General features: G+C 34.5%; 1 protein-coding gene across 1 annotated transcript in view; it reads left to right on the plus strand.

The window, feature by feature from the left end:
- Nucleotides 1-16,136, plus strand: part of ZPBP (zona pellucida binding protein) — a gene marked incomplete at both ends in the record, with an annotated part of 102,455 nt that overhangs the window by 10,576 nt on the left and 75,743 nt on the right. The window contains 2 exons of the mRNA XM_082662014.1: nt 931-1,056; nt 8,665-8,814. Of these exons, the coding sequence (XP_082518140.1) occupies nt 931-1,056; nt 8,665-8,814 (276 nt within the window). The remainder of the gene's footprint in view (nt 1-930; nt 1,057-8,664; nt 8,815-16,136) is intronic.

Here is a 16,136-nt window from a genome sequence, read left to right on the forward strand (position 1 = left end):
GAAAAAGATAAAGGATAATGTAAGAAAATTATATACAGTTACATTTATGAATATAGGTGCAAGTGTCCTGTGAAAACAAATTACCAAGAATTGAGGGGAAGTTTCTTAACCTAAGTAAGGGTAGCTATCTAAAAGCTACATTCAGTAAACATGATGTTGTATGGTTAAAGTTTAGAGACAGTTTCTTTAAAGTTAAGGAGAATTTTGATTCTCATAGAAACAACTTTTATTTTACTGGAACACAAAAATCTTAGTATATGGTTGATTAGTGAAGTGTTGCCATGGGATTACTGAGGAGTTTCTAGAAGCTTTTCTAAAAGCTTTCTTGTGAGTAAATGCAAAACAATTGAATCTTTACTGTGATCCTTTTGTATCTCCTAGAGAATACTATTTTTGCTTGTTTAATGAGCAGTGCGCTAAATTTTAAAGCAAAGTGGGAAAAATGCTTAATAATTAAAATCAATCAAAGCACATATTTGTGAATTTTTTAATCACATTACAATTTTAAAATTCACTGTGTTACATCATTGTGAGTAATGTATTGTTCCATAATCTAAACAAATTTATCTTGTCAGTTTCTTTCAGGTTTGGTGTCTTTGCAAAACAGATGAAGTATAGATATAGAATTATCTTAATACTTTGTAATTAAAATAATTTTATGACAACAAAGTAAGTTGGTATATAAACTCTGAATAAAAAGACTAATGCATAATGCTGAGATTAAGATACACTCGCACACACAAATAAATTAAGTGTATGTTTTTGAAAGTTAGTTATATGGAATGCAATGAAATTTAGTTCTTACCAAGCAATAGCAATAATCCAAAGAAAACTTCTGAAAACATGTAACCCAGACTACAAAAATGTAAGCCATTATAGATCGTGAACGAACATAAAATATTATTGGAACATTTTAATATTTATTTTCAGTGAAAGTATATGTTATGCTCCATCAAAAGAGTCCACACATGTTATGTGTAACCCAACGACTGCGGAATTCTGAACTCATAGACCCATCATTCCAGTGGCATGGGCCGAAAGGAAGAATCATTTCAGGTGGGCTTCTGTTTCAGTTGTTATAATTAAAAATATGTATGAAATGTACTCAGAGCAAAAGGAATATTTGTATCTCATATACGCTCATGTATTAGCTCACTTCTTTTTCTTGCAATTTCTTTTTGGAGTTAGAATCTAACAATGTAGATGGCATGACTGTTTTTTCCAGATCTTAATTTGAGATAGAGACACACTGGATGATTAAACTGGAGAATTCTCTAAGCATACATATTTCAAAAAATTTTCCTTTTTTATTGTAAAATTCATAAAATCATTTTGGTTACCTCAGTTAGACTTTTATTAGCAAAGTATGTATGAAGAAGCAAATATGATTCTGGCTTTTGTTAAAAATACAAATGAGCACTTTGAGCTCTAGGTTTAAAATTCTGGTTTTGTTTGTTTTATACAGCCCCACATAGGGACAACTTGAGACTTTATTAGTAGTTACGATTTTATATTTTTTATCTTATATTTCACTCTGATTAAAATCCTGACCAGACAGTACGGATTATATTTGAATTTAACCTAAATATTAATATCCATTTTGAAAAACGGACTAAATTTAACATTCAGTATTTTAGTATGAAAAACATGCTCTTAAATATACTGCATGGTTTGGTGGTAGCTGTGTAATAATATGTTACTGATGCTGTTCTTACAAAAGAGGAAGTTTAGTACTCGGGTACTCATCCAGAGGAGAAGATGGACTTGAGATACATCTGAATAGTAGCCTTACAGTTTTCAGATTTTTGAGAAAACAAGGTCTTATTCTCATGAAGGTACATTTTACCACATAGAGATTACTATTGGTATGATTGATTTGGTCAACATTTTCTCCATTCAACTTCTTATTTTGTTATTTTGAAATGCCCATCTTACTTGTATTCTGATATCTCATTTGCTAAAAGCTGATTTGTTTTTGCAGTGTAGTTTAAAAAATATCAATTAGCTTAGCTGTTTTTGTTTTCAGCCTTGCTGAAAATTCAGATAATGAATTTTCATCCTAAATATCTGTTCAAGGAAGTACCTTTTGCATACCTTCTGTGGAAGTTTTTCTTTATTGCTCTATTCACCATGTTTTCTTTCTCTCTCTTTTCCTTCCCTCACTCCCTTCCTCCCTCCTTCCCTCCGTTCCTTCCTTCTTCTCCTTTTTTTCCCTTATTGGTGTTTTGAGACAGTGCTTGTGGGTGAAAGCCTACAGGTTTATTTTGTAGACCTGGATGGAGGAAAGCAGTATATTCATACAAAGACTTGCTGAAGAAACATTCATAAGAAATATTTATTTTTTAATATGTTTTAATTCATATTTTATATAGTTGAACAATCTAGGTTGTACATTGCCATAATATTTATGTTGATTCTGAAATAGCTCAAGGTTTAAAGAGTTACTTCACTCTTTAGGTTAGGTGGTGTGTCTCCAAAGTGAATTACTCGGCTCTAGGTGAGTGACTACCTGGTGGCTGCCATTGTGCCCAGCTTTGCAGGAGGTACGCAGAGCAGCGTGACCTCTGCCTGGCTGCAGTACTAGAGTGTAGGAGGGGGTCAGCAGAGGTCAGGGACAGAGGTCCTGAGAGGCTAGGCAGTTAATATAAATCAGCGAAGGGGGCCAGGAGTAAAGGTATCCAATATTGAAAATAAAATCAATCTTTATTTTTATTGCTTTCTAATAGCAAATAATATAACACAAGCATGTATATTAAATATATTTTACATTCGTTATTAAAACTCTGTGAGTTCAAAAATAGAAGCATTTAAGTATTGATTTGTTGTGTTGTAATTTGTTACTCCTTTGATTTGAAAATTGAGATGTGAAACATGCTCTTCTCTGAGATGCCAGGCCAGGTCTTGCAGCTTGTATTGCAAAGTATACTATGTAAGTGAATTTTGAATCCTTTAACTAGAAGTGACATTTTATATTACTCACTTTCATAATGGAAAACAGATGTTCAAAAACGTAGCTGTTTCCAGGTAAGGATAAAATCATATAGATGCAATGGCTTTGCATTTATAAAGACTATTCTCAGAAAATCCTGGTATTCTGACATCATGATTACAGTTGTGTTTTCAGTGCAGTGTCACGTCATAGTTCGCTGTCTGCCAGCTTTAAAGCTCAGTACTATCACTGTAATTGCAGAGAGACGTGGAAAATGTCTAATTTTATTAAAGCTTGTAAAACAGAGAAGCTTTTTGGACTCTAGGTTAAACTACACTGTACTTTTTTAATCTTTTTATGGATATTCCAAAGATAGTTCCGCTACAGTTGAACCAAAGAAACATGTAGTTATGTACTTGCGCCTGCCTTTGGAGAGAAGCATCCAGGTTGTTTAGATGGTAGTACAGTGTAGAGGCCAAGTCTTAGACTTGCTAGGCTCTCTTCCTCTCACCCCCACTGCCACCCTCTTCTGTCTCTCTTCCAACATTTTTGGTTTACAAAGGTAAAGCATTTATTGCAGCAAGCCCTGTATCTCTTACTTCAACCCTAATACCATTCTGATGAATTAGCTCTTTTTGGTGTGTGGACTTTCCCATTTTTTTAAATGTTCACACAAACCTGTATAACTGCACACACACACACACACACACACACACACACACACACACGTTTAGCTTTACCCTGTAACTGCATCCTTACTATGTTTTTTAAAAAATGAGATCATAGATTATATCTTACTCTACCTTAATATTTTTATTATGAAGCATCTGATAAATACAAATCTGTATAACAGATATGTAAGTTATGAAGCGTAATAAAACAGACATCCTTGAGCTTGCTATAGAAGCCAAGATATACCATTATCATGACTGTTGAACCTTCTAATGTTGAAAAATCCCATTCTTCTGTCCCCAACCCCTCTTAGGTAAACATTATCCTGAACTTTTACAATATTATTCCTTAGCTTTTCTTTATGCATTTACTACGTGTATGAATACACATGCACAAATACATACATATATCTATGTATGTGTGTATTCATACACGTAGTAAATGCACATATTTAAATATATATAAATATAGATATACATGTGTGGATATATTCTGCAAGCATATTTTCACTTTAGTGTTTTTATTCCGAATTTTATAAAAATAATCAACACGTATACTTTTATCATGTAGCAGATTCTGTTCTAAGCAACTTACATATACTAATCATTTAAGTTTCACAATAGCTCTTTGCAGTAAGTACAGTCATTTTCTCCCTTTTATATGTGGACAGAGGCATTGAGAGAACAAGGTACTTTCCTGAAGTCAAGTGCCTTTGAAGTCTGGCTTCAGAGTTCACAGATAATAATCTAAATGAGGTAGGACTAGGACTTTCCCTTCTCACCATTTTATGACTTTTTGTAGTTTGTGTCTTTTAAGGAATTTGTCCAACTTAGATTTTTTTCAACTTGTCAAATTTATGTGCATAGTTTATGATATTTTCTTGTTATCTTTTTGATATATGCAGGATCTCTATGATATGCCCTCATTCACTCCTGGTATTGGATGTGTCTTTTCTCTTTCATTTAACAATTTTATCAGTCATTTCAAGGGACCAGCTTTTGAGTTATTTTTCTCTGGTATTTTTCTGTTTTCAGTTTCATTGATTTCTGACTTTATTATTTCCTTTCTGTTTGCTTTGGGTAAAGTTTGCTTATCTATTTCTTTTGCTGGTTATAGAATTCTGGATTGGCAGTTTTTTTCTTTCAACATTCCAAAGATGGCATTCTGTATTCTTTTTGCTTGCATAGTTTCTTGCGAGAAGGCTGCTATAAAATAGTCCTTATCCCTCTGTAGGCAGTGTGCCATATTTTTCTGATTAATTTCAAGATTTTTTCTTTCCGTTTCACTTTCAGTGATTTGAATACTAAATGCATTTTTTTTGGTTATTTGTATTATTCTGCTTGGTGTTCTATAAGCTTCTTGGATCTGTAGTTTTGGTTTGTCATTAATTTTTGAAAATTGTCGGCCATTATATCTTCCAGTATTTCTTCTGCTTCATCCTATCTCTCTGCTCCTTCTGAGATTTCTGTCACCCTTATGTAACTGTTTGAAATTGTTCCATAGCTCTTGGATTCATTCTTCTTGGTGTTGTTTTGCTTTTGTTGTTGTTGTTGCTTTTTCTCTTTGGGTAAATTTCTTTTGATCTGTCTTCAAGTCATTGGTTCTTTTCTTAGCTGTGTCAAGCCTCTTTATGAGCTCATTGAAGGAAGACTTCATCTGTGTTACTGTGTTCTTTTTTTATTTTTTTGGTTTGGTTTTAGTTCTAACATTTCCATTTGATTATTTCTTATGGTTTCAGACTCTGCTGAAATCACCTATCTGATCTTGCATGCTTTCTACATTTTCCATTAAATTATTTAATACATTATTCATAGTTATTTTAAACTAACTGTCTGATACTTCTGACATCTGTGTCATTGCCTGGTGTTTTGGAAATGTGCCATTTCTTACCCTTCTGTATGCTTCTTAATTTTTTAAGAACATCTTGAATAAGATAGTAAATATTGAGATAATTATTTTTATATTTGAGATGAACACTTTTTAAAATATTATTAAGCCTTTAATATTGGGAGTTTGTGTTAAACTAGTCAGAAATTGTCTGGCTTTAATATTGGTTATTGCTGTGGTTACTGAAAACTTATTTTTCTCCATTGTCTCATCTTTGGCTTTGGTTTCTCCTTTTTTGCTTTCTCTAGAGAGAATCTTTCTTGCAGCTCTCCTAGCTTGATTTCACTGCATTTTTGCTAGACTCTTATTAGTGATGGGCAGTTGGGAGAGAGGGGCAGTCTCTAGTGTTCTGATTCAGCAGGTGTGGTGTCACTAGATCTTGTGGGTGTGGCCTTTAGAAGTGCTTCAGCCTGTCTGCCGGCTTTAGTGTTGGCCTAGTACTTCTTGCTGACTTCCTCAAGAGTGAGGTTTTTTTTCTTCCTGTTTCCTTCCCTAGTGGTAACATGTTTCCACAGTGCCCTCAGTGACCATTTTTGTTTCTTCTCCCTTGTAGGTTAAAGCATTGCTCCTCACCAGGAGGTAGGGGAAATGGGCAAGGGTGGAGTTTTGGCAGGGCTGCCGACCCCCTCCTCTAGCCAGTACCCTGCGCCGGCCCCCTCCTCTAGCCAGTGCCCTGTGGGAATCTTGCTCAGGGTTCCCCTGATCTTCCTTTGAACACCCAAAGATTTTCATGAAGGTGAAAAGCCTGTAAGAGGGTGCAACTGCCTCTGCACTCCCCCTGCCCCCATCTGTGGTCCTCAGAGGCTTCACATGCTCACACTGGACAGCACTTGGCTTTTAGCAATTTATTGAAAACTTTTAGCCAGATGTTCTTAGACCATTGAAGCAAATGCTTAGGTCTAGGTTCTACCTGCAGGCCCTGTTCATTCCTGGTTTTCAGGGTTACTGGTTGCCCTACCTGCCTCATTTGTTTGATGGGTTCAAGAAAATTTGTTGGTTGATAGTTTGTCTTTTTCCTTATTGTTGTATGATGTTGTTGCTCTTATAGTCACTCTCCATATCTGAGCAGAAACCAAAAGTATAAACCTGTTTTTAAAAATTAGTTGTAATGAAATGGTGCTTAAATTTTGCCATATAATTTTAGAGCTCTGAGGCATGTGCTTCTAGAAATCTAATCCAACTCTGAATTTTTAGATGATCAAGCTGAGTTCTAGAGGAAGAAGTCCTGACTTCAGTTTAATTATTTATTGACTGTCTGCTGTTGTATGAGTTCTTATATAGTATATAGTGATATGCCTTGGCATCCTGAAATTCCCATTTAAACTTAGTTTTGTAAAAGTCTGTTTGTTAAGTGGTATTTGTTAAGTGGGTTCTTCTCTTGGCTATGCAATCATCTGGGTATCTTTTCAAAGTGTGCTACTTTTAAATTTTTTAAAATAAGAAGGTAGCCAGAGAGTGTTTTCTTACAAATTGTATGATACTAGATTTTCTGGCTGTCATAATATTTAACATTGTAGTAGGCATTCAAATATATATTAATACACTTATTAATGCTTCTGGTTTGGGAAATTTTATTTCAAATTTTTGCCAGGGAATGCATGGCTTCATTGCTGACATGATATTCTAAAATTTCTTTACAATTTGTGGGCACCTTTTATCATATTACTATGATGTATCTGTTTGTGTCTGCTGAAATATATGTATAGCAAACACTTGAAAACCTCTTAATCTGTTCTAAAAAAGAGACAACATGTTATGATAAATATGTACTCTTTCATCAAAAGATATTCATGAAGAAATAGGCAGTACAATAGAAATGTATTCTAAATTTATATTACATTTTTTAGCTTCATCCAAGATATAGAAATGGGAGTTCTCAAGGCATAATGCTCTATGTAAATCCCTTGAGGGTGGGTATATCCATCTATTCATTTCTCCTTCAGTATCCGAAACAGGGCTTTGCATGTGCTAGAAACTCAACACATTTTTAGTGAAAAAATGAATAATGAAAATTTCTTCACTAAGAACATTCATCTTTTGTCTTATTTTGAAGCAATAAATTTCTTCAAAATAAATTTCAACTTGACAGTTATAGGCAATAAATTATTTTCTTAAAATAGAAAAAGATGAGTATTTATTAAGGTAATATTTTCAATTCTAATGAATAGTTTATTAAATTATTGAGTGAGTTTTAATATCTAATAATTTTTTCTAGTGCAAACCCGTGGTTATGAACTTTGAGAGTAACCATTTTTAATTGCTTAATGATTTATAGCTTTTTCAAGTACTTTAACATTCCTTGTATTTGTTATTCAAAAATGATTCTATGAGATACATTATCATATATTATGATTCTTTGTTGTACAAATGAAGGAGCTAGACTTCAGAAAGATTAAGTGATTATCCCCAGTTACACAGTTTATGAGAAAGAAAGGCACACCTAAAAGCCAAGTCCTAACCCTCTAAATCAGACTTCTTTCCCATTACACAACATGGCTCTCTCCCAGTGTGGTACTTAAGTGATGCTGAAGTGACAAGGGACCTTACGTCCACGTTCTGACTCCCAGCACTGCAGTTCTGATTGTGCGACTTCGGGTGTCAAGTGATCCAGTCTCCTGTTTTCTTTCTTCTGCAACCCTCACGGTTGTAATCCAAATTTTGCCAAGTACCTTGTGTAATGACAGCATATCCCTAGGTGTTCGTGATTATATTGAGTTAGCCTTTGTTCTGGACACACTGTTTTTATCCCTTTCATATACATTTTTTATGCTTAATGAGAGCGTAACTCATCAATAAAGTATTTATATGCATATATACAAATATAATTACTTGATAGTATGTATAAGTATATGCTATATTATATGTATATGAGTACTGATCATGCCATCTCAGTGCGACAAGCAGATGAGGAGCACATCATGTACGTGTGATTGTTAGTCTCTTACCACTTAGGCAGCCACTCACTTGATGAACTCTGGTTAGTGAAATTCTGACACTAAGTTCATCCTGGCACCCACTGTCAAGAACCACCAGACACAATGACTTTGTCCCCGACTCCTTCAGTGATTCTGTAGGTAAATTTGGATGGTTTTTCTCTGTTAAGAAACTATTTCGTTATTTTATCTCAATCTCATGTAATTTAAGCTACTGATCACTGTATCTTATTCCTCTATTAGGAAACAGCACTGCACAAGTGACCTCCACAGGAAGCCTTGTATTCCAGAACTTCAAGGAGAGCATGAGTGGGGTTTACACATGTTTTCTGGAGTATAAACCTACTGTGGAAGAAGTCGTTAAAAATCTCCAACTGAAATATGTTGTATATGGTAAGAAGGGATTTTGGTTGTATTTTAACATTTCTTAATGTTTACAAATATTTACATACTTTAACAGGTTTGTTTTAAAGGGATTTTGTTGTGTTTAGTCTCTCTTAATTAAAGAAAAATGTCTGCCTGCCTATATTTTGTGAAGTGCTTTGTAAGGGGTTCGTGGTAAGGGAAGATCATTTTTCTTCAGGGGAATATTGACATGTACAGATCAATTTAAGACAGTGCATAAAAACAGGGTGGTATGGAAATCGTGTTTTCAGAGAATGAGCGTGATATTGTACTCCGTACTGCCTTTAAATTCAGAGTATCCTCTTGATGGTGCACTGCCATCCCCGTGAACAGGAACATGAATTGCCACTGTATTAAAACCCCTGTCCAAAAGTAGCTTGATCTGTTGAGGTCTGAGACTGGAGAGGTAAGTTGGTCATGGAGTGGCCAGGAGAACAGCCTGAGTGAAAGTTCCGTCTCACGGCTGGGACCCACGCATGGAGACAGAGTCAGGGTCCTCCAGGCTGTCCGTGTCTCACCTCCAGAGCTTCTGAATATGTTACCCTACAGTAGCAGGTTTTGCAGGTGTAATTAAGATCTTGAGAAGGGTAGACTCTCCTGAATTACTAGCGTGGGCCCAGTGCAGTCACCGGGGTCCTTAAAGAGGAAGGCAGGACAGCCCCAAAGGCAGAAAAAGGAGACGTGGCAGTGAAAGGAGAGGGTGGGGTAGGTGCCACAAGCCAAGGAGGTGGCAGGTCTCTGGAGCCTGGTACTTCCAGAGCGAATGTACCTTGATTCCAGCCTTGCAAGACTCACTTTGGACGTCTGATCTCCACAACTGTGAGATAATACATTTGTGTTATTTTAAGCCACGAGGTTTGTGGCTTAAGCAGTTAATATACCATTGGAAGCAATAGGAAGCTCATGCAGCATTGTTTTCACAGCTGGGATGTAGAACAAATGGCAGAATTATTAATGGTTCCCTGATCATTTTTATACACTAAAAAACGGTGTTCCATATATCCAAAGAAAGACATAATTTTCATGAGAAATTATATTAACTTTGTTAGGCAAATAATTTGTTTAAACTTTGTAATCAGTCACGCTTCATTTTTGTTACATAGTTTTTCCTGTAAAATATGATATGTGTTATTTAGTATAGTTTATATAGTTTATAACAAATATACTTTGAAATCTCTCATAAGGGTATATTCACATAAGCTAACAAGTGTAACAGTGCCTAAAATGAATGCTGGTTTATAGTAATGAAAATGATAGCTAATATTTACCAAGCATTTATGCTGTGTTTACGTGTAATTATAATAATAACAGCAAAACACATATATTGCTTATTTTCACAAGGCTTTTTTTTTTTTTTTTTTGCGGTACGCGGGCCTCTCACCGTTGTGGCCCCTCCCGCTGCGGAGCACAGGCTCTGGACGCGCAGGCTCAGCGGCCATGGCTTACGGGCCCAGCCGCTCCACGGCATGCGGGATCCTCCCAGACCGGGACATGAACCTGCATCCCCTGCACTGGCAGGCGGACTCCCAACCGCTGCACCACCAGGGAAGCCCTGCAAGGCTTTTTTTTTGAAGTGCTTTATTTGTATTCAACTTATTTAATTCTCACAACAAACCCGTACAGTAGGTACTGCAATTTTCGTTAGACTCTGGGGCTCAGATTTCAATCTAGGGATTCTCGTTCTAGAGTTCGTATTTTTATCTCTCTTGATATCCTACTGTGCCCCACTGTTATATCAGTGGCAGCAGGATGACACATCATTTAATAAACTGATTTTGGAGACCTGCTATTTTTGTGCTTAAAAAAATCATTTAAGTCATTCTGTTTCACTCTAAGGATCCACTTTAGTCTTTCCAATACCACATGGTATTCCAGATTTTGCTTGCACATTCCTCAGTTGATGATCGTTTCGTGTGTTTCAGATTTTCCCTGCCTCAAACAGCAGTGCTTGGAACCTTGAAATAAGTCCTTCAGTCTCTTCCTCCCTGAGTCCCTCTGTGCGTCTCTGTGTATGAGTCCGTCGCTCATCGATCTGTGTGTAAACACACACACTAGTATTCTTGTATTATAGATGTTAAATTGTTAGTATTTTGCTGAGGTGATTCTGTAAGGTAATATCTTCTACAGGGTTTTCACAGTGTTATTTTGATAATTCTGCTAGTTACCCTGCAGAGTGTACAGTTTGTATCCCCGCCACAGTACACGAGAATCTCATTACCTAAAATGCCCTTAGTATACTGTATCTTGAATTGTTGCCCATGTAATAGTCTAATAATGGTATTTCATGGCTTTAATGTTTATTTTTTGGTCATTGATGAGGTTTTTTGAGTTTTGCTATTTGCATGGGCTGTGAACAAAAGTTTTGCTTTTGTTGCTTTTACTTTTGGTGTTGGATTAAAAAAATTATCTCTAAGACAGTAAGTCAAAGAGCTTACTGCCTGTGTTTTCTGCTAGAAGTTTTATGGTTTCAGGTCTTACATTCAAGTCTTTAATTAATTTTGAGTTGATTTTTGTGCATGGTGTAAGACAGTGGTTACATTCTTTTGAATGTGGCTGGCCAGTTTTCCCAACACCATTTACTGAAGAGACTGTCTATTCCCCATTGTATATTTTTGGCTCCTTTGTTGTAAATTAATTGACCATTTCTGTATGGGTTTATTTCTGGGCTCTCTGTCTGTGACATTGATCTGTGTGTCTGGTTGTATGCCAATACTACATTGTGTTAATTACTGTAGCTTTGTAATATAGCTTGAAATCAGGGAGCATGATGCCTCCAGCTTTGTTCTTTTTTCTCAAGATTGCTTTGGCTATTTGTGGTCTTTTGTGGTTCCATACAAATTTCTGAGAGTTTTATTTCTGTGAAAAATGCCATTGGAATTTTGATAGTGATTGCGTTGGAGCTGTAGATTGCTTTGTGTAGTATTTAATATTTTAACCATATTAATTCTTCCAATCCATGAGCACAGAATATCTTTCCACTTATTTCTTTCTTCTTCTATTTCTTTTCTTGATGTCTTATAGTTTTCAGTATTTTTACAGAGCCAGAGTTGTCAATTCAATGAAGTCTGATTTATCAAATTTGCTAATTAGTCATGCTTTTGTTGTCAAGTCTAAGAATTCTTTGCCTAGCCATAGGCAAAGATTTTCTCCTTTTTTGTGATAGTTTTGCTTAACATGATCCAGTTTCAGTTAATTTTTGTGTAAGGTGTGAGGTTTAATAATTTTCATTAGGATATCCAATTGCTCCAGCATGATTTCTTGAAGTGTTTTTGTACCTTTGTCAACAGTAAGTTGAGAATATTTGTGTGGGTCTGTTTCTGGGTTTTCTAATTTCTTCCATTGATCTATGGGGTTTATTCCTCTGCCAGTGCCACTGTGTGGATCACTGTAACTATAGAAACCCTCAGTACCAGGTAGTGTGATTCCTTCCACTATTCTTTATCAAAATGTTTTTCGTTTTTAGGGCCCACCCCTTTCCTTATATATTTTAGAATAATCCTATACGTATCTACAGTGTATCTGCTGGAATTTTGATGGGAATTGCATTCAATCTGTAGATAAATTTGGGGGATGTTTGCGATCTCTCTGTTTTTTTCTTTTTGGCCATGCCGTGAGGCATGTGAGATCTTAGTTCCCTGACCAGGGATCGAACCTGTGCCCCCTGCAGTGGAAGTGCTAACCACTGGACTGCCAGGGAATTCCCTCTTTCATCTCTGTATACATGCTTTCTTAAGTGTATACCTAAGTATGTTATTTTGGGCTTTTTTTGCACAATTGTAAATGATGTTAGATTTCAAATTTTGGATTCCACAGGTTTATTGCTAATATATAGAAAAACGATTTATAAAAAATAAGAAAAAAACCACTTTCTTTGCTCATCCATAAGAAGCAACTCCCCATTTATTCAAGTTTTATCATGAGATTGCAGCAATTCAGTCACATATTCAAGTTCGACTTATAATTCTGTGAAAATACCGAAATATGATACAAAGACACAAAGTGAGCAAATGCTGCAGAAAAAAATGGCACTGATAGACTTGCTTAACGCAGGGTTGCCACAAACCTTCAATTTGTAAAAAATGCAATATCTGCTAAGCACAATAATGTGGAGCACAACAAAACGAGACATACTGTAAACAAAAAGTGGTTTATTATTTGTGTCTTGATCTAGAATTTTAAAAAAATGTTTGTAGATTCTTTGTGAGACTGTCATGTCATATGCACATAGGGACAGTTTTGTTTCTTTCTTTTCAATTGTATGCCTCTTATTTTTCTTTTTTTATTGGGGACACTAGGGCTTCTGGTACTCTGTTGAATAAGAATGGTGAGAGCAGATATCCTTGCCTTCTTTGTAATATTAGGGGGACTCATCAAGTCCTTTACTATTAAATGTGGTGTTAGATTGGATTTTACATAGATGCCTTTTATTAGGTTGAGGAAGTTTCCTTCCATTCCAAGTTTGTTGATTTTTAATTTTTTATTGTGAAAGGATGTTGGATTTTGTCAAGTGTTTCTCCTGCATTAATTGAGATAATTATGTATTTTTTATTTTCTGTTTTATTGATATGGTATATTGCATTCATTGATTTTCAAGTGTTGAACCAAGCTTGGTTCCTGGGATAAAATCCCACTTGGTCATGATGTATAATGCTTTCAATATACTGATAGATTCATTTTGCTGGAATGTTGTTGAGAATTTTTGTATCTATATTCATATGAGATATTGGTCTGTATGTAGTTCTGTTTTCTTGTGATATCATTTTTACCTGGGTTTGCTTTCATGATAATACTGAGTATGACTTGGGAATTTTTTCTTTCTCTTCTGACTTTGGAAGAGTTCATTAAGAATTGTTAATATTTCTTTAAATGTTTGGTAGAATTCATGAGTGAAAACATCTGAGCTTGGGTTTTTCTTCCTGGGTAGTTGTTTTTTCTGATTACTAATTTAATCTCTTTGCTTGGTATAGCTCTATTCATATAGTCTATTTTTTCTTGAGTCAGTTTCAGTAGTGTATGTCTTTTAGAGATTTTTCTATTTCATCTAAGTTATCTAATTTATTGGCATACACGTTTTTATAGTATCCCTTTGTAATTCTTTTTATTTCTGTAAGGTCAATAATACTGCCTCCTTTTTTATTGATGATTTGTTAATTTGAGTCCTCTCTTTTTTTCTTGGTCACTCTAGCTAAAGATTTATAAATTTTGTTGATATCTTCAAATAACTATGTTTTTGTGTCATTGATTCTATTGTTTTTCTATTTTTTATGTCATTTATCTCTGCTTTAATTTTTATTATTTCTTTCCCTCTCCTTAATTTAAGGTTGATTTTCTCTTTCTTCCCTAGTGTCATAAGGTAAAAGTTTCAATTATTGATTAGAGATCATATTATATTTTATATATATATAATTTTGTATATATAATTTCCCACAATATACTGCTTTAGCTGCATTCCATAGGTTATGTTTTTTTTTTCAATTTATATGAAGTTTTTCTTCTAACTTCTCTTTTGATTCTTCTTTGACACATTGGTTACTTAGAATTATGTTGTTTAATTTCCACACATTTGTGAGTTTTTCAAATTTTTCTGTTACTCTAATTTTATTACATTGTGATCAGAGAAAATACTTTGTATTATTTCAGTCCTTTAAAATTTATTGTGATTTGTGGCTTAAAATAGTCTCCATCCTTGAGAATGTGCCAGAGCACTTGAGAATGTATATTCTGCTGCTGCCAGGTGGAGAGGTATGTAGATGTCTTTTAGGTATATTTGGTTTCGGCATTATTCAAGTATTCTGTTTCCTTGTTGATCTTCTGCCTAGTTGTTTCATTCATTATTGGAAGTCTCCAAGCAATATTTTGAATTGTTTTTATCATTATTTAATGATATAATCATCATATAATCAAAATAATTATTTCTTTTATCATTTCTGTCAGTTTTTACTTCATTTTGGTGCTTTGTTCTTAGGTGTGTGTATGTTTATAATTGTTCTCTCTTCCTGATAGGTTGTCTTTTTTTATTATAAAAAAATGTTACCCTTTAGCTATAGTAGCATTTTTTGTTTGTTTTAAAGTTTACTTTGCCTGATAATTGAATAGCCATTCCTATTTTCTTGTGATTGCTGTATACAGGATGTATTATTTTGCACCCCATCGCTTTCAGTCTGTTTGTATCTTTGCATGTAAAATGTGTCTCATGTAGACACTAAATAGTTCATTGCTTTTTAAATCCAGTTTCATAGTCTCTGCCTTTTGATTAGATAATTTAATCCATTCACATTTAATATTATTATTTATATAAGTGGATATACTCTTATCATTTTATTTTATATTTCCCTGTCTTGTGTGTTCTTCTATTTCTCATTGTCTTGTGAATTAAGTGAATATTTTCTAATGTAGCATTTTAATTACTTTAATGATTTTTTACTATATATTTTTGGGTCATTTCCTTATTGATTGCTCTAGAAGTTACCACATATATCTTAACCTATCAGAATCAGCTTGACATCTTTACAAACTTAATTCTGGTGAGATAGAGAAACCTTAGTCTTATGTAGATCTATTCCTTTTCCATGCTTTTTGTGGTATTAATATTATACATATTACACCTGTAAATGTTACAAAACTAACAATACATTTTATAATTATTATTTTGTGTAACTTTATGTATTTTAGAGAAGCTGAAATTAGGAGAGAAAGTGTATATTTATAGATTTTGTTACATTAGCCTTCTTTATCATTTTTTATTTTCTTTAATTGTTTGCTTTTTTTCAAGTTTCCATCTGTAGTCATTTCCTTAGTCTAGTACAGCTTTGCTCCCACCCACCTCCATTGTGCTCCTATTGGAAAATATATATTTATGTTTGGTCCCAGTGATACATCATATACAAATTCTTTTATACAATTGCTTTTTAAATCAGTAAAGAGGAAAGAAAGTCGAAGAAATATGCACTTATTCTGTCTATATAATTACATGATTTACTGGAGTGCTTTGTTTTTTTTGTGTGGATTCAGATTATTGACTGAGGTTATGTTCTTTCAGTCTTGTTAAAAAACAAAATTCAAGAAAATTTGAAGATCTAATTAGCTTTATTAGGTAATTCATGAATTGGGGAGCATCCCATCTAGCAACTAGAAGGTGGCTCTGAGGGGTTGTATGCTATTAGCAAAAGAAAAGAAAGGATTATTTTTAGACTAGGCCCTCTTTTCTTGAGGGTGTGGGGAAGGGAGTGGCAGAGGTTTTGGTTTTATCATGCAGGTTGCTTCTTCTTCCTCTGGGGACTGGAAGAGGCCTGTGTGATAGATTACTTTAC

This window comes from Grampus griseus, assembly GCF_964374135.1.
Source record: "Grampus griseus genome assembly, chromosome: 9".
NCBI lineage: Eukaryota > Metazoa > Chordata > Mammalia > Artiodactyla > Delphinidae > Grampus > Grampus griseus.